The 20,520-nt window shown below is 35.6% G+C and overlaps 1 protein-coding gene across 1 annotated transcript; it reads left to right on the top strand.

Annotated features, from left to right (window-relative positions):
* The first annotated feature begins 8,478 nt into the window (after positions 1–8,478).
* Positions 8,479–20,075, top strand: LOC128989998 (eukaryotic translation initiation factor 4E type 2-like). Its single transcript, XM_054412198.1, has 6 exons — positions 8,479–8,644; positions 14,365–14,449; positions 17,716–17,952; positions 19,090–19,242; positions 19,515–19,651; positions 19,959–20,075. The coding sequence occupies exons 1-6, from the start codon at positions 8,625–8,627 to the stop codon at positions 20,005–20,007; spliced, it is 681 nt and encodes a 226-aa protein (XP_054268173.1). The 5' UTR covers positions 8,479–8,624; the 3' UTR covers positions 20,008–20,075.
* Positions 20,076–20,520: the final 445 nt, after the last annotated feature.

Genomic DNA, 20,520 nt, shown 5'->3' with positions numbered 1-20,520 from the left:
GATTTTACCTAGGGTTTCATCTTCCCTCTGCTTATCACTGAGTGATTCGAACGTTTCTGGAAAATGTTGTAAAAAACAAACTTGATCAGGTTTTGGAGTATTGTTTTGTTTTATAGCTTCCTCAGGTTCGAACATTCGACTCAGAGTATCACTCACAATGTTTTGGGTGCCCCTACAATGTTCGATCTTGGCAAAAGGAAATTGTGAGAGTCGTAGTTTCCATCTAGCTAACATTCCGACACTTTTATCGCAACCCATCACATACGTAATAGCCATGCAGTCAGTTTTAATGACAAATGGTCTGTCTGCCAAATAATCTTTAAATTTTTCTAAACCAAAAAGTACGGCAGCAAACTCCTTTAAATACATGCTATATCTAAGTTGGTTGTTTGAGAAAGTACGACTCGCAAACGCTATGGGGACAGCTCTACCATCTCTGATCTGTTCAAGGACACATCCGACGGAAAATTCGCTTGCATCACACGACAGAACGAAGGGCTGCCTCCAATCGGGCAAATGCAACACCTTAGGCGAAGACAAACACTCCTTCAATTTATTGAAACTTTCTTCCTGTTCTTTACCCCATTTAAAACGGACACCTTTCCTCCTTAGCATATTGAGTGGACGACTAACACTGGAAAAATCAGGAATGAATTTCCCGTAATACGCTGCCATTCCCAAAAATCGTTGAACTGCTTTTAAATTTCGTGGTCGCGGGAAGTTACTAATCACCTCGGCTTTGGTTTCGTCGACATACAATTTTCCGTCTTTGATGACGTGTGACAAAAATCGAATGCCGCGTTTCGCTAAAGTGACCTTGCTTGGTTTCACAGTCAATCCGGCCTCCCGCAATCGTTGTAAAACTTGTTTCAGATCGCGATAGTGTGTCTCTGGATCAGGACTATAAATACAAAGATCATCTACAAAATTGACGACGCACTTGAATTTCAAATCTCCTAACACCTCGTCGACAATTCTGCCTAGCACCTGACTACCTATTTTAATACCCTGGGGACAAGTTCGTGGTTGGTACAATGCGTACCCTACATTGAAAGCTGCGTATTTTCGACTGTCAGGATGTAACAAACACTGATAGTAACTGTTGTTCAAATCGAGCGTAGTAAAATATTTAGCACCTTTAAAATATTGAAAAATTTTATCAACTTCGGGCTGCGGAAAACTATCCATTTCGATGTATTTGTTTAGCTCCTTGTAATTGACAACTAGCCTATACTTACCAGCTTCTTTCTTTGGACGTAGAAATGCACTAGAACTGAATTCAGAAACACTTTTCTCAATGACACCTTGATCTAATAACTCTTGTATTGTCTCTCTCATTATAACCATCTTATCTGGTGGTAAATGATAAGGTCTCTGACGAAACGGAACGATGTTATCGCTGAACTTGATTTTATACGGTTCTGTTTTCGCTGTGCCTATTCTATTTGATATGACGTCGTTAAAGCTGTATAATAAATCGTCAAATTTTGTTTTCTGTTCAGGAGTGAGGGGAGAATCGCCTAAATCTTGTTTTTCGCAACGCGGAATCTCATCGTCGCCTACTAAACAAAGAGAGTGTTCGTTGTCAGCAAAGTTGAATTTTATTATTGACTTATTCAAATCTATGGACATCCTTGTGAAAGTCATGAAGTCATAACCCAAAATCATTTTGAACGGCAGTTGATTCACAACCCAAAATTCGTAGTTCCAGGAAAAATCGCCTAACTTCAAATGAATTGTAGCTTCGTATCTGACGGTGATTTTGTGCTGTGACGCAGTACCCATAGAATGACTTACCTTATTTACATTTGACACCAGTTGTTTATCTTTCAACATATTGAATAATTCTTTACTAATTAATGACCTACTACTACCAGAGTCGATCAAAGCAATGCATTTTAATGAGCTGTCGAACGTAACATGCGCAAATGGCAACTTACCACTTAAATCTACGGCTTCCATTTTGTTTTTGTTGGGGATGGTCGCGAGTTTTGTATGACACCGGGCCCCCTCGTCGATGTCATTTACCAGTTTAAAGAGCTCCTACAGTTTCTGGCTAAATGTCCTTCCTGATTGCAACGAAAACATTTTATGATTCTTTCGGCGGGTCTATTCCTAAGATCGTTGGAGTCGTTACGACGGGGAAAAGGTTGTCGGGGTCTCTGAGAAGGAATAATTTGGGGTGGGGGTGTGTGAAATTGTGGTGTGAAAATCGTCGGTCCAAAATATCGAGTTTCCGCCCTGACGGCACTTGTGACTCTTGTAGCTAGTCTACGAAGTTCTTGAATTGTGCGTGGCCTAGAATCGAACGAAAAATGAGACTTTGTTTCCGGCCTACATTTATTCAGCGCTATTTCTATGACGTCGTTTTCAGACAAGTTTGTTTTAAGAGCAAACGCAGTAGATAATAAATGTTCACAATAATCTGAGAAAGTTTCTTCGATGCGTTGTGGACGATCTAACTCTATTGACTCTATTTCTCTTCGTCGCATTGATGGGATAAATCTATCTAGAATTTCGACGTGCAAATTATTCCACCCTGATTGAGCACTTACGGACTCAATCCATAACTGAAACAACTGACCTTTGACCTTTGGTAAGAGCAACTTAATTATTTCATTGTCGTGGGACGGAGATACGTTAAAAATCGGCATTAAATCTTTAAGGAATGTAACCAACTCAAATTCATTCGATGCATCGACGTCCTTCAACTTCCTCAAAAGTTCCATTATTACAATAGAATCTGTTTTTGACAATCCCTGATGAACGAAGTTACCCTGCAATTGATTCGCCGGTACTGGAGCTACGAAACGAATTTGTTCGTGGTTCGCTGCACGAGGAGACGATGTGAAATTCGAAGACATTGCATTGTTTTCAACCCTTGGTTCAATCGCGCGAATTGACGATCGTCGATCTCGAAAGGTTCCCTCATCAATCGTGACATATTCTGTTGCGGTCGAATCAAAAGTGAGATGCGAACGTGAGTGCACAGCTTGTTCCAACACGTCATTATCTAAATCCAACAAACAATCACTGTTCGACATGTTCAAATCGCCGACTACATTGTTCGCAATACGCTCTATTTCTTCTCCTACAAATGTGACGTGACCAGCGCGGAACGAATCGGTGGGGGGGGGAGAGACATGATTGCTACGAACGTTTCCTGTTTCTGCGTGTGACGCACCAACCCTACCGGACACAAGCCCTTCGTCTGACACATGACGCCTGCTTGCCATCCTCTGAGCCCTATCGCTTGCCGTAGTTACGTAATTGGGACCGTACAATTGACGTCTCATTTTTGAATTGCAAAGTTTTTTTTTTGAAATCAAATTCGCAAAAATGCAATCGACCTCAGTTTTATATACACAAATAATACACAGATAATAAATAACCAAGTAAACACTGCAATATGAACGGGTATAATCTGTCTTAAAGATAACAAGTGACAAGATAACAAGATTCTGAGGGTCAATATCAATCTTATCTATGCCAATCTGTCCGTAGAAGAGCCAATCTGCCTTGTTACCAGACCTCTCAATATTAGTGCTATCACTTTTTGTAAAGAAAAAATAAAACGTTCTTTACTTACTTATTACTTCAAAATATACTCTTTACATTAATTGATCATTCCATCACTAAAATCGCCTCACACCTTTATGTAATGCAATTTGGCTATTCCATATAGGTGTGAGTACAACAAAAAGTTGCCCCCTGGTGGGGTTTCAATGAATTTAATTTAGTTGATCAGACAACTGAGGACCAATCACAGAGCCGGCAGTGGAAGTAAGATGTTGTATTGAGCCCTGATAATTGTGTATCCCAGAAGTCCGATTTATGGACCGTTGAGAGGTCTGATATGTCCTCCTGAAAGTGCTTTCAATAATCTTAAACGTAACACTTCTTAAGATGCAATAAAAAGTATATCAAATACTCTGAATGCAAAATTACACTCTTTGTTGAAACTTTGTTAAAACATTGGTTTTGACTCTGAAATATTGAAACGATTATGCGAAATATTGATGAACCAATATATAATAAATTATGTGTCAATTGACTACTTAATGATATTGTACTTTATTGCAACTGTTCGGTTAAGCCGATTACCTTGAAAAGATTAACACAGGAGAATTAATAAAATTGATGAAAGAATAAGCTTTGTGTATTATCACCATAAATAATACAAATATTACAAATAATCAATATTAATATTCAAGTTTCTGCTAAAATTAATAATATTCAAGTTTCAGCTATAATTAATAATATTATAGTTTCTACTTATTACACTTCAATTTAATGTGAGAGAGTATTGATTGTGGTCTTTTTGACTTTCTTTCCTGAAATATTGACAGCAGAGCCTCGGGAACCTAGGTTTAATTTATTCAATCTGTTTTAGGCTATTAGGCTTCCCAAAGTATGGTATTTACTTACAACTGGCCAGTTGATCTTATGTGCAAAGGGGCTATTCGTAGATCTGTGTACAGCACACTTTGTTGCTCAGTAGCAAACTGGACCAAAACGACTACTGAGTCGTTTGTTTAATTTAAGTTAAAAATATGATTTTTATGGCGTTAATGGAAGCCTACCTTGTAGCCTGTATTGACACCTAACCTTCAACCGGGACAATGCTCTGATTGAAACCTGAATTTGCACCCAATCAAATACTCTCAGTGATCTCTTTATGTATTTTTGAAGTGATTTCAAACCCAAATATTAAAGCAAGAACAAATTGTAACAGTTTTACGTGACAGACAGCTGATTACCCTAACAATATAATTTGAATTTAAGCACAAAACTAATATGAAATTTAACTGGTATAAAAATTTACCCAAATTATTAATATAACAATATCTACAAATGTATCACAGTATGTATTTTAAAATAAGTAAATGGCAATAATTCTAAAGCAATGTGACTGAATTTACACACTAAGACATGAAAACTGCAAGAAACATGATTAAACAAATATGAATGTGGACAGATTGGCTTCTCCTTATGATATAAATACAATTTACACAAAACATTTACTTACATACACAGAAGACAATTTTGACGACACATAAACATATAATTACGACACTTTACTTGGGATAGGCTCTACGAAAATGGTCAAATCTGACGAATTTTGCCGGTCGACGTCGAACTTAAAGACTCGTTTTGTTTCAATTCGTAATTTAGTAAATGCTGTTTCACGGTTTTAGATATCAATGCACTCCGGAGATCGAACAATTGATTCGTTGACGAAATACACGTTACGACTACCAAAAGTGATTTTTGCAAATTGAAAAGGAGAATTTAAAGATTTCCATACATCGCGGCTCAGAGTTTGGTCCCAAGTGACCGTTAGAAAAAGACGTCCGCACAAGTCAGCAAATTGGTGTTCCTCCGCGCTCACGTGATTGGCCGTTGTTGGTCCTTGCCTTCGCGCGTTTTCAGTTTGATTTGAATTTTCATTTGGTCATTCATTTTGAATCGGTACAAAGTTAAGTTTTGGCATAGGCATAAGTGTAAACAACTAAGGTACCTACACAAAGGGATAGGTTAGTAGGTAGCCTGATCAATTAGGCCTACCTGGCTTTGGAATATTGGATTTCAGTTCTGATTTTGGCAATATTTTTGTTCTGATGTTTCCTGGGTGGTTTTCCTTGTAGATTTTTTTAGCATTGGATGAGGTTGCTGATGAGGATTCCATTACTTAAGTACACCTGAAAACAATAGATTAAAACATATTAATTAGATACTTAATGGAAATGTTTAGAACCCTAGGTTTCTAGATGAGTATGCTAACCAGACGTCTGTCCGAGATTCCCATCAGTGGCAAGCCCTCGCTTACTTCTTTTAAAACTTTAATAAAAAATTTAAGAATAAAAGATGGTAACTATGGTCAGTGGCTTGTAAAGTAGGCTATTCTGGTGACAGCATCTGAGTTTACAAGGCCATTAGGCACCAAAACTGAAAATAATAACATTTTTTGCTGCTATTAAAGACATATGGAACAAAGTAATAAAGTTAGGTTTAAGACAAATTGGTTTTAAGCGGCCTCTACAGTGCTTATACTGGCAAAAAGGTTAGGATATAGGTAGGTAAGTTATTGTGTAAGATTAAAATTGTTTTTATAAACCAGAAACCAATTAATTTTTTAGAGGATTTATACCTCTATATATATCTGGCTTGGTGGCAAAAATGTTTAAAATAAAGGTATAAATTCTCTAAAGAATTAATTGGTTAACTTAAGTTAAGTTAACTTAAGTTAAGTTGGCTAACTTACACACTTACTTGTATTTAACTTATTAATCTCAAAGCGCCTTTTAATCACCAATCAGGGTAAAAGTAATTTGAAAATGAGGTAGGTACATTTATTTACATAGGTAACTTTAACTTTTGCAAAATATGAGTCAGTAAATAAATTTGTCCAACAGTTAATTTTTTATCTTACTTTACTGTTCACTTTTCCAATTTAACACGAAACTAGACAAAATATTTAGTATTTACTAATGAAACGACACCAAAGTAATTTTGTTGTTATAATTTACATCAACACTAGGACACCATATGATCGATCACAACAATAAGATAAACGCAGATAAACGTCAACGTAACGTCCCTTCCCTCGGGTCGGATCTCGGATCGGATCTCGGATCACACACTAGCACGGTTATTAGATCAAGAAAACTTTATGAATCATAACTATAAAAAAATGACGTCACTGGCACTAACAGAAACTAATAACCTGTACATCCACATCGGGTTCTGTTTTAAAATTTAGTGGCTGTCATATCAGTTTCATTATAATTATTTTTTTCCAGTGACGTCATTTGTTTATGTTTATGATATATTATGCACAGAGATTATAACCTGTATTTGTTATAATGTGCATGATACTAGGACACATTTTAACAACAAGAGGGGTTATTTGTTATAGGCCAGATTTTACTGGGCGCGGCGACTCCTCTTGTCTTAGGAAATTATATGTGGTACTGTTTTTTAAAAGTGGAGCAGATCGCCATGTTAATCGCTTTTCCGCACTCTGACTCATCTTTTCCAAGCCTATGAAAATCCCGTGTTTTAGGATGGTTTAGTGATGGTGACAGTCCTTAATTGGCCAGAACTATCGTCAAAACATGGTACCTAAGAGAATAACTATCAAAGAAAATGTGGTAATGCTGGTAGGAATATATCTCATTTTGAGTCAATTTTATTGTTGGCACAGCCTTTAGTGATAATAAATTGAATTGAATTCCCTTCGACTCTGACGTGCCTAGGCGACGCTTATTTAAGACGAACTTGTGTGTAAGATCATAGACTAACCAACACAAGTACTAGACTCCTCTCCATTGTAAATTTTGAAGATCGTTTTTCGTGCCTAGTTCATGTCCGGTGACAGTGATCACTGGTGTTGATTCGGTCCCTATATAAGAAAATTATAAATACATGTATGGTACCCGTTGATTTCAATCACTATAAAATGTATAGTGTTTTAAGTCAATGGTCAACGAGATCAGACGACGAGAGTAGTGGAACTGGAAGCAGAAGTTAATAATTAATAAACTATCCTGATAATTCGACCAATTCGTAAAGACAAAAATGTGGTTCGGATTCCACTATAAACTGTAGGTCCCTTAGTTGCAATTAGCTGTATATGTTAGGAATATGTCGGCCTTAGTCACTAACAAGACTACAATATATCGCGCCACTCATCCTACACTCATCTCCATTCACACTTGGCATATAATACCATTGACTATATAACAGTCAATGATAATACCTACTTTGTATGGTCGACATTTCGTTGAAAAGTATTTAAAAAGTGTATTAAAAAATTATAAATTTGCCTCAAACTAGAATGATAGTAGCACCATTATATTATATACATGGATTATAAACACGGTTGAAATACCATTAAATGCACTTGAAGTATAGTCACGAAATAAAGAGTTTTTATTTGGTTCCATTTTTGAACTATATATAGTCCATATATTTTTTAAATTTTAAATGTGTAGTGGATGTGTATATAATCAATGGTGCTACTATTATTCTAGTTTGAGTCAAATTTATTATTAACTTCTGCTTTCAGTTCCACTACTCTCGTCGTCTGATCTCGATGTGTATTGTGTATTGTGTGTCACAACCACTGAGCTATAATTCTAACAGGAGGTAGCACTGAATGTCAAAGATGCGTGTCGCCAGCCGCCATGTTTGCGTGAGGTGGGTGTCCATAAGAAGCCATGTTATTGCTATGACAAAAAAACTCACTGCTATACAACCTAGTTATAAGAAGCCATGTTATTGCTATGGTAAGAAAACTTACTGCTATACCAACCTAACAAAATCAGCGACTCGCTTTTGACAGACTTCTGCCATGGCAGTGCTACCTCCAGTTATAATTTTAGCTCAGTGGTCACAACACAGGAACACTAGTTTTGCTTTTCGATTCGATTTTCATCTCAGTTCAGGTTTTTTCAGTTTGAGTTGAGGCTTGAGGAGCTGTCTGTGAAGCCTGAGACTGAACGTCTTGTTTTGTTTGTTATTCTCTTTAGACTAATAATTATTTATCTAATTTATAGTAACTCTGTGTCATTTATTCCACGTATACCTTGATTGATATTTCTATATTATATTATTTTAAGATGACCAATAAATACGATGCGTAAGTTATAGGCTAACCTAGACCTAACTTAGATAAGTTAGACTAGGTACCTAGTTTATTAGAACTTTAGAAATCATGGGTACAGTTTCTTAACTGGGCTATGCTAATATTGATTGAAACTAGTAAACCTTCATGCAATTTTTTCACCATCAGCAAGTTTGGTTGGTTAGGTTAGGATAGTTCAATTTTATACTTAATAGATATTATTTTAAAATATCGATTATTAATCAATATTTTCAATTCGATAGTTTCAATCAATATTAGTGTAGCCCAGTTAAGAAACTGTACCCAACAAAACTAACTTTGTGATGGTAGCCTACCTAAGATTTTTTTCCCGGGTCCCAAAAGACTCTTGGTTATATTGTCTTCATATTCCTAACTTGAAAATCGACTTAAAACCCAAGCATATAAGTTAAGCCTAAATGGACCATTTCAAATAGTCTACCTATCAAAGATGAGAAATTAGATTTTATTTTCCTTTAAGCATTGTACAAAATGCAGTGGGCATCGTCAATAAATACAATAGATGGACTGGCTCAAACATTTTTAATTTTTGCTCTTCCGATTCCTTTAATAAAACACAGAGGATACACGTCCGGTAACCAGACGTGGATTAGGCATCTGGTAGTGACGTCACTGGGTTGTGGGGTCCCGGAACGCCATTACCACAACGATACGATGTTCGGCCAGCGTTGTTCGTGGTGTAGTGGATAGAGTGCTAGGCTGATATCCAAGAGGTCCCTGGTTCGAAACCCATCGGTTTCTTTAACTTTTTGTCACAGATTTCGCTTTGAATGTAATTTCTTCTTAACTGTACATCTTTTGTTAGAATTTTTGGCATTTATAATTTTATGTTATGAAGAGAATTGAACCTTCATTTGATTTTGTTCACTATCAGCAAGTTTTGTTGGTTAGGTTAGGTTATGACAGTAACTGCCGGACGCCTAATCCACGTCCTGTTACCGGACGCGTATCCTCTGCGTTAATAAAAATCTGTTGTCAGGCTGTGTCAAGAGGTTGTCCAGCTATCTAAGTTAAGTTATGTGTCTATTCCACAAGCCTTAAGAGGTTTCCACTTCTACCTAATTAACTTAAACCTTTTAAAATCTTTATTGGTCATTAAATAACAAGAGTTACAATAGACCTCGTCAACAATAAAAAGGTGCCAAAAAGGGCCATAGATTCTAGATAGTATAACATGGTCTAGGGCCTATAAGTTTAACATGGAATCTTCACTAAATATAACCAAAAGTTTTTCTAAAGATGAGCTTACTGCTTACAATCAAGATAATGAAGATCAATAAGATGACTTAGGTCGAAATCCCTATCACATAGGTACTTAACTCGTGATTTGTGATACCTTTTACCTTTTACCTTCGATTTCTTCACCACAATCCGTAGGAGGAATTGTCATAGTTCTTCCGTCTGGACGGGATTTTGCTGTATGTTCACGAAGTGAGCTGGCGTATGTGTGTGTATGAATGTTCCTCTATGTACTCGTTTATGTTGTAATATGGTCTATTGGTGAGGTATTTTTTTAGGTGTTGTTTTATTGTTGTGTAGATGTTTAAATTGTTGTGGTAGCAAGTTGTAGAATTTTGAGCCAGTGTATTGTGGTGTATTGCTGAATTTAGAGAGTCTATGTTGGGGTAGATCTATGTTTGCTTTGTGTCTTGTATTGTGTGTATGGAGTTCTTGTCTGCGGACAGGTGTTAAGTTTATGGAGTAAATGATGGTTTCAAGGATATACAGTGATGTGATGGTAAGTATGTTGAGTCGGATGAAGTGTGGTTTGCAGTGTTCATATGGGTCCAAACTCAAGATTGTTCTTACAGTCTTTTTCTGTAGAATTAATATTCTTTCGAGGTTTTTGGCAGATGTAGAACCCCATGCAGCAATGCCATATCTCAAGTGTGAAGCGAAGATGGAGTGGTAGGCTATCATTGTAGTGTCCAGATTGGTGGTGTTGCAGATTCTACGGAGTACAAAGAGTGCAGTAGACAGTTTTTTACTAAGGTAATCTATATGGATCTGCCAGCTTAAGTTTTTGTCAATGTAGATACCCAGGAATTTAGTTGAGTTAACCGTGGGAATGCTCAGTCCGGACCAATCGTCTGTTCTTTTATTGTTATTGTTTATTCGGAAGTTGATGTGTACTGTTTTGTTCTTGTTGATAATGAGGTTTATATCTTCACAGGCTGTTGTTGCTTGATCCATTGTTGATTTTATTAAGTTAATGTTGGATGCTTGACGATTTGTTGGAACAACAATAGTGGTGTCATCGGCAAAAAGTATGCATTTTTGGTCGTTGTCAAAACTGGAGGGGAAGCTATTAATGTAAATGATGAAGAGGAGGGGACCCAATGTGGAACCTTGGGGAATTCCTCTTGATGTAGTTCTAAGAGATGATTTGGTGGTGTAAATGGTGTTATGGTGTTGACTTTCTATTTCTACATATTGGTATCTATCTGTCAGATAACTGTCAATCCATTCCAGTGCTTTGCCTTGGATATTCATGCAGATTAATTTGGTTCTGAGTATATCCCAATCAAGAGTGTCGAAGGCTTTCTGTAGATCAAGGAAGATTCCAGAGGCATTTTTTCTTTCTTCCCAAATATCGGTGATATGAGTGACTAGTTTTGAGATTGCGGTAGTGGTGCTGAGGTTCTTCCTGAAGCCATGTTGGCATACGGAGAGGAGGTTGTTGGAGTCCAGGTGTGTGATAATTTGATTATATATTGCTCTCTCTCTAGGAGTTTAGAGATAACGGGCAGGTTTGAAATGGGCCTATAATTGTTTGGGTCTCTAGCTTCACCTTTCTTATATATCGGATGAATTTTAGCAATTTTGAGTTTTTTGGGAATTTTAGCCTGTAATATTGACTCATTTATTATGTATCTAATTGGATTCCTTAATTCTTCCTGGCAAAATTTCAACATTTTCCCTGTTATTGTGTCAAAGCCTGATGAGTTGTTTGCCTTTAGGCTCTTGAAGAGATTGTCTAGAGTTCTTTTTCAGTAATGGGTTGAAAGGAATGCAATGCTGGTATCTCGTTGGTTTGGTCCGGTATTTGAGTTATATCCGAGGTTCTATGCAGGTTTGGAGTGGAGAGGGCAAATTGTTTGTTAAAAATATTACAGATGTGGTAGTGATCGGAAATGGTTTCATTGTTAATATGTAGGGTAATGTTGCTTTTTTTTTTTATTTCGTTCTGAATTGATAATATTCCAGATTTCTTTGCTCTTATTATCAGCTTTACGTATTCTGTTTTGATTGTGCATTTTCCTGTTATTTATGATATCACGATCATATGCTGCCTTGTGCTGTAGAAATTTTATTTTATCCTGGATCAGACCAGTGAGTTGGTATCCATCCTGCGCCTCTTGTAGATTGTCTCTTAGGTTGTAGGTGTGCTCATTCCAAAATACTGTAGGCCTATTTGTTGTTGACATCTTCTTTAGTGTCTTAGGCATGGTTTCATCAATAATGAGTTGAAAAGTTGATAAAAAGTTGTTGTAGATGTTGTCTATTGTTGTCTCTCCTGTCACACTGCTCCAATCAATCTTGTGCAACTTACTTTTTAGTCTATTTAAATTTTGAGTTGAAAAACTTCGTATGGATTTATATGTAGCACCAAAATATTCCAGTTTACTATTGATTTCACAGGTTAGGAGGTGATGGTCTCATATTGTGTTGCTGTATGCGTTTACCTTGATGTCCGCTCTTTGGATATTTGTGTAGCATCCGTCAATGCTAGTGACTGTAGTAGGCGTGACTCGTGTGGCTTCTAGGGGATAGGCATAGCATCCATGTTGAAGTAATAGGTCGTTAAGTTCTTTTATGTGTGGGTCGTCAGCTCTCAGAATATTAAAATTTGTATCACCTAAGATGACAATTTTGCTTTTGGTTTTACTATAAGAATACAGAAAATTTTCAAGTTTTCTGAGGAAGCTATCAGTGCTTGAGGCAGGGGATCTGTAACATTGACTATACACCTCTACTAGGTGTATAGTCAATGTCTGTAAGTACCTAGTAGGATAATATTGTTCTTTTTTATTTTAATTTTGACTGCAATTGTTTCAAATTCCAATTCAGTTGGTCGGTGGAGACCCAGCTCGAATAAGTTTAAGTCTTCTATTTCAGTCTTCAGGTTATTCTTTCTGAATAGCGCTATACCCCCCCCCCCCCCCCCCCACATATATTGAGTTCGACAGAAGCTAGCACACAAAGTGTAGCCTCTAATATTTACAACAGTTATTTCATCAGCTTTCAGCCCATGCTCCGATATAATTAGGAGATCAGGTGTATGCGTATGGAGCTCAACCATTAGACGGTCAATTTTGTTTAGGAGACCTTCTTTGTATATTTAAATGTAATATTTTGAGATTGTCTGTTTGTTTGAGTCTATTCTGGCTTTCTATTGTAGTAGGGTGGTGGTGGGGTAGTGGACTATTGGTTTTATCTATTGATGGGGCTATGTTGGGTTCAGTTGAGGCGCTGCTACACCGTTTGGGTGGAGGTTTCGGTCTTGATGTTGGACAAGTATGTTAAGGATTTTTTCTGTTAATATTTTTGTGCCGTTTTTGTTCAGGTGACAGCCGTCCCAGTCCAAATGCGTTTTATCAATGGCTTTGGTATTATCCATGAATTTAAGTTTGAGTTGGTTATACATGAATTCTATCGCTTTTTTGGTCTCGTCAATGAATCTGTCATTACAGTCATCCCTGTATGGTATTGAGGCAACGTGCCATTCAGATAGAGACCAAACCTACCTTTTATTCCTACCTAGGGTAAGCTTAACTTAAGCCCATTTCCTAAATGATCTTAGAAGTTATCCAGTTTAAAATTGTGCAAGTTAACCAATTAGAGAAATAACTTAAGTAGTCCTAAATGAAAGAGTAAGTTACCGGTAAAAAATTAAAACATTAAGTTAACTTAAATCATACATCAGAACTCCGCCAATCCGGCCTTGTCTAGTCCTACCCTTCTCTTAATCTGATTGTGCCATCGCCAAATTGGTTACAATTTGTTATCGCAGTACAGTAATATCCTGACTATTTACCAAAACTGTGTGGAAATAAATAAAAACAATAAAAGTTGGACAAAGAAATTAGTTTTATTTTATCAAACAAAGCCCATGTTATGAGTAGAATGAGAATCATTTGTTATTCTTTTAATAATAAACAACACATGTTCTTAAAGAATATTAATACCAACTCAACTCACAGGCTCTCAGGTTTCAAAATTTTTTTAAATTGAAATCATCACCGTCTCCCATGGTGACGTAAACATTATTCTCGTCTTCCACGATTGCGCTCGATCAATATGTCAGTTAAGCAAATTATTTGGTACGGTAATTTAATGTACTCCTTAGATAATTCAACCTTTTCTCTGTTCTGACCATGGACCTGTGGGTGACGGATTAGCGGGGTAATAACTTAGACCTACTGTAGGTGCACATAAAGCTGTGGAAGAATATTTTGGCCAACCTGTTATAAAGGTTGGAGAGGCAGAAATTTAATGTAAACAGTTATAACAGGCTATTTTATGAGTTATTAACTTAATTTTATTCAAGTTCATGGTAGTTGTTTTGAATATAAATCCAGTTTTTCCTGTGATAATTTTAATTTAAATGGTTGCCCAATGCAGAAAGCCTAATCCCTTAAGCTATCTAAATACAGGTTTTTGTGCAAAGAATAACCGGTTTATTAACTTTCCAGATTAAAAAACAGTGATGACATTGACAGCGGTGAAGATGGAGAGAACGGATCAAGAGATCAGTGTGCAGATAAAATCGCTCAACTTGTAAGCATTAGCCTAGGCCTAATTAGTTAATCTATTCTTGACCATGCTTTATTTAGTTTTTTGGTACTTTACTTTGGTATAAGCCAAAACACTGCTTATTGTGCTGTGGCAGTTAGCCCAGTTCATCATGGTAGACAGTCTAGCAGTACTTCCATTGTTGAACTGTTGCATTTTTCCTCCGTGGTACAACTTGTACAGCTCGGCCAAAGTTTCTGTGCGCGCGACCAGATCTGGTTGAGTCTAGGCGAGGGGGTTGCCGGGGGTACTTTTGTGAAAACATTTGTGTCTTGCTACTCACTCACCACTACCCCCAGCACTGCCAATAGCCAGTAACCACATGTTTTAGTTTGGCTAGTACCACATGTTTTAGTCCACGCGCATAGAAGTTTTGGCCGAACTGTAAAAAAAGTCAGCCAAGATAATCGGATCAGTAACTTAAATTGCTTTATGTAATTTCTTTTAACATGTTTAATGGTTTTAAAAGTGCGTTTTTGAGGTCTTTAATTAAATTTATATTCCGGCTAATATCAACGCACCATTAGGCTATATAAAAATTAAGGCTGGATTTTTTATCCAAACAAAAATAAAAACTAGCCTAGTTACCAAATGTGATAATGCAGTAGACCTATTGATTGTTAAAATGTCTCCTAAAACAAGGAAAACTGTTGTGATTAAAAAAAAAAATTAATCACAACTTCCTTTTCACACCTATACATATGTTTTAATTAGGGATGGTCAAGTCTCGAAATTTCGGGAAATTTTTGGGAAATTTTAAATCTCGTTACACGAGACGAGATTTCTTTTTGGCCGAGATTTTTACCGAGACGGGAACATAATAAAAAAAAAAAAAATAAAAAAAATAAATAAAAATGCCTGCAGAAAGTCAATGCAATACCCGCAATACAGGAGCGTGTTTTAGTTGCGTTTCCTTTGTGAAGGCGTTCTTATTTAATTAATTCTTTAAATGTAAATATTACTTTAATTATTTTAATAATATTACTTTAATAACATTTGAGAAGTTTTGTAAAGTGTAAGCAGTGAGAAATGTTTTATTACTATAAAAAGTCAAAACAAGTAACTATTTTATAAAAATTAATATTGCTTTTATTTTATGATTTATTTTATTTTAGGATAAGTTGAACTCTATCCTAACTGATATCACTATGTTTCCTAATCGTAGGCATTTTTAATAAGTTAGGCGTGATTAATAAAAAACTGTTATGCTGATGTTTTTTAATAAAAGATTGTAAATATTCTTGCCTATTATCATTATTTTTGTATTTAAACAGTCATCTAACAATGTTACAAAATCAGGTAAAAATTTTTAACGTGCATTTCCCGTTGTGTATGAGAAGGGAAATCCCGTCTCGATCTCGTCTCAAAATTTTATGAGAAATAAAAAATCTCGTCTCGTCTCGTCTCGAACTAAAAATCCAATCTCGTCCATCCCTAGTTTTAATGTAGCTATAGTATCTTAAGGTAAGAAGACTTATTGAAATTTTGGTTCAGTTAAAGAACCTTAACTACTAGCAATTAACTTCCTTAGATAAGTTAGCTATGATTACCAATTATTATTAATAAACACTAGGGGCCCCTTAACTCTGAAAAGTGAAAAAGTTGTTTTCAAGGTCTTGGTTGGGTTTTAATTAGGGTGTCTACCAACCGGGAAATCCGGGGAAACCGGGAATTGTACTTAAATTTTTACTGGCCATGAAATGTATGGGAATTGTCCTTAAATGCCAGACTATGTCCTTAAATTTTTAATGGGCCATAATTTTATTGATCGCTAGTTGGTTAGGAGCACATAAAAGGTTTATCAGATGTTTGTTTACATTTTCATAATTTATTACTAGAGTAATTATGCAATAAAAATCCCATTAACAATCTCAAACCCATTAATATTTTATCACGACAAAGTGTCAAGTCAAGTACTTCCAAGAACTGTTGACTCAGCAGCTAGCTCATAAAAGTTGTATCACTTTTATTCCTTTACAACTTCTTTGTTTATTACTAGGGTAATTATTATTAGATCTCAAACCTATTTTATCGTGAAAATAATAGCTTTATAATGGCTGTTAAATTTCACTTCTTACTTGTACTTTCGGCTTGAAGATTCAATTTGCCGCGGCCAGTGCCTAGTGCCATAAAACTGTTTATGGTTTCATATTAAACATGTAAATAATCTACAGTCTTATTTTGTAAGTTAACCCCTTTTTATGGACATTTTATCTTTCAATTGACAAAACCACAAGCATTGTTGTTTGCATTAATGTTTTATCACTATGTAGGCCTGCTTGGTATCAAATTATGTCATTGCATTTTCTGTATCTTTGTCTTATATTGTTGGCTATTCAGGTTTCAATGTTTTTTGTTTCCGATATATTTATTTATTTATTAAGTTGTATGCTTTAAGCAATCAAAATCTTATGAACTAGAATGACGATAGTGACTTTGCTGCTATTATAACCTCATTGTTTGTTACTCAGTTTATATAGGCCCTCCTAAATAATTAGGTCTATAGGCCTGGGTATTTTGATTCTTGAAAGAGCTGTAAAATATATTAAGAAAATGTAATTGAGCCTAAGATAAACAACTAATGATTGCTATGTGTCGATATTAACTTTGCAAATGAAAATACAATAATCTTACTTTGTGCTTATTGCTTATTAATAGCCGCTTACCATACCTTGATTTTGTACTAAGAATTGAGTAACAATATGCATTAAAGATTTTTTTCCAAAAGTAGTCGAGAACCTAACGTTGTGGGGCGAATCATGCCAAATTAATCCGCCTGGATCGGATAAGCTATGTTATGAAGTTTACGTGACTGATGGAGATATTTGTCGCTATCGCAGGAGACAATGATTGTGTTTCTCTGTTACACTATAAAAGCTTTACCTAAAGTATTGGTAGGCCTATGTTTGTTTACTTTCAATAAATTTCTATTTTGTAATTTTTAACTCTTATCTATTATTATTTACTTTTCTCTCTGGTACAACTACAGTGAATAACAAGATTAATACAGTTTGACAAATCAGGAAAATTATTCGGTAGGCCTAATGACACCGACAGAGGTTACGGCAAAGTGTCCTTAAATGTACGGGAATTGTTCATGAATTTTTTATCCAGAATGTAGTAGACACCCTGGTTTTAATAAATAAAAAATATACGTTTTACTGAACTTACTATTTTCTTTGGGGCTCTTAATTTCATGGAAACAGCCATGGGCCATGGTCATGTACTAAAGACTATCTAATCTTTTTCAGCCGCCTCTAGAAATCCCACCGCTTCATCATAAACTTCAGTACCAGTACTGGTTGTGGTTCAGTAAAAGAAATCCAGGAAAAGCATATCAGCCTTACGATCAGAATCTCAAACTGATCGGCCAGTTTGGATCCGTAGAGCAATTTTGGGCCTTGTACTGTCACCTAATGAGGCCCTCTGAATTTTCCAGTCACTGCGATTTTCATCTTTTCAAAACAGGGATCAAGCCAATGTGGGAGGTACACATTAGTAGTTAGTTTGAAAACTCTCTATCGAAATATTATTTTTTCTTAAATCGAAAAGCGGATCAATTAAGTGGTAAATAGAAAAGCTACACGAATCTTCTCTGTGTTTGCTACCTGCTTTAACAGCCAATTCTGTTATGTAGTCAGCTCGATGAGCGATTGGTATGTATAGAGTATAAATGTACCAAATTGGATGGTCTGCACAATTTGACCAAATCTAACAGTACTGGTAGAATATTTTAACATTATCAAATTGTAGTGCAGGTACAAATAGGAAAACATTTTAGGGAGTTGAAAATATAAATTTCTCCTTCCATATAGTCTGGTGTGTTAAATGGTATGTTTCAATTAGTTTGTTTATTTAATTAATTTGAATATACCTAAGAGAAAAAGCATTATCTTTTTGTAAAAATTTAAATGTGGTCCAGTAGCAAGTGGTTGTATTTATGAACAAATATTCTCAGGCAAATAAGGTCGGCCTACCTATTCTGTGTTCTTATAACATGACCTAACAGTGAGTTCAATGAGATAAGCAGATGGTTTTATTTCAAACAGTTAAACTCAAAGAGAACCAAGAGATCCTGCCAACTTGATATACATTTTACAGTTTGACGTATTCAACCTGTACTCTTGTTTTTTATTTTTTTTTACTGAAATGAGTTGAAACTATTATTTTGCTACACTACTGTGAAATGACCTGTTTTCTTTGCATGTTTATCACATGCGAAAATCCATCATTATATTGTTTACTTTGGCAAAAGAATGTTTACTATGCAAAAGTAATGTTTTACTATCTTCCTTGGATTTTGCCAACGTAAAGAAATATTTGTTACTTTTTTATCAACTGCTTCAACTTTCAAAAACTTAATTAAATATTAATTTTAAATTGAAGGCATAACCTAACAAATGCTGTGAGTTTTAAATTAAGAAAATAATTATTCTTAGTAGTGTAGCAAAAGTAACATTCAAAACACAATTGAGTCTATACATATTCTCGACCATTTAAAGTGTGAAATTGGTCTAAAAAATGTAATGACTCTTGTTGTGAAATATACTATTGATTGAAGAAGAATTTTTCTGAGTATTTGTCGAAGGATCATTCTGAATCATGAACAAACAATGCTGTTGCAGGATAAAGCGAATAAGAATGGAGGCAAATGGATCGTAAGATTGAGAAAGGGACTTGCCTCCCGATGTTGGGAGAATCTCATATTGGCCATGCTGGGTGAGCAGTTCATGGTGGGGGAAGAGATCTGTGGAGCCGTCGTGTCAATACGCTATCAGGTAGACAAACCTTTAGAGTAGCTTGTTTTTGTCTCACCTTCACATCCCAGGACACTAAGCTCTAGCCTGGGTATTTTTTCACTTTACCATAGGATAGGCCTAGAGTTTGAGTTTCATAAAAATGTCATTTCTTTTTTAGTTCTTCGTTTTATTCACCTCCCTAACTTGTCCAGTATGATACATTTTTTGCTCATATTTTCAATGTCAAGGTGATGGGTGAAAGTATGTGTCAGTTTGTCGATATCGTTTATTAATATTTGTTTCGTGTACAGGAGGATTCAATATCCGTGTGGAACAAGACAGCCACAGACCAAGCAACGAGAAATCGGATCGGGGAGACACTGAAGAGAGTGCTCAATAGTCCTCCGAACCTACAACTCGATTATAAATCTCACAACGATAGTCTAAAGTAAGTTACTTCTAGAAACCAAATAAAATTTGTCTGTAATCTTTTACCAAGGTTCTATTTTGTGATAATCACTGGTAATAGGAAGACACAATCAGCGGGATTATTTCATTCACTCGTTCAAACTGAGGGATGTTAATAGGTTATTTTTAGTTATCTATTGCCAAGGTAATAGTGAAACTTCAGTAATGGTATTCATGTTAGGTTAAATAACGCCAACCTCCGATTCAAACAGAAATATCCAGCTATAGAACATAATTATTTTATCAGTTTAGTTTTGACTGTGTTTACAATGTTTTTTTTTTTACAGAGGATGGACCAGGGTGCCCCAAAATGCAGCTGCTGTGCCAAAGATATGACAGATGTCTTTCACTCGATGAACTGTTCTGTCAATGTATAAAGTTATATAAAGTTTTTTTATTTGAAATATATATCTTTATTAATCCTTTGACTTTGAAAAACTGTCTCGAAGCGAATTCATTTTTGCAACATTGAATGATTTGTAGATATCTTGCTTAAGTAGCATTACCTTACCACAGTGGTATATTTTAAACATTAAAAGAAAAGTAAATTAAAGAATTTGAAAATGGAAAATATCCGCTTTAAAAACAACTTATTTGCAATGTACATACAGTAGATATTTTACGAATTTGAGGTTATATCAGTGTTAATACAAGCAGTTGTATGATGAATCACTATGCTGTGTTTTACTACATATAACATTAATTAATTGGTTTCTTTACATAAACGGTACTTTTCACCCTCATATCAGGATGACTCAGGCTCAATGTATATTCTAAAGTTCTGTAATCCAGCCTCCTAGCGCCGTCACTCCTATGTGCATGTTAAGCTTTGTTACCATCAGGCGTAAC

This window comes from Macrosteles quadrilineatus, unplaced genomic scaffold, assembly GCF_028750875.1.
Source record: "Macrosteles quadrilineatus isolate MER2022 unplaced genomic scaffold, UCM_ALF_1.0 Scaffold_3__2_contigs__length_128488019, whole genome shotgun sequence".
Taxonomy (NCBI): Eukaryota; Metazoa; Arthropoda; class Insecta; order Hemiptera; family Cicadellidae; genus Macrosteles; species Macrosteles quadrilineatus.
This window is presented reverse-complemented; position numbering and strand designations above follow the sequence as displayed.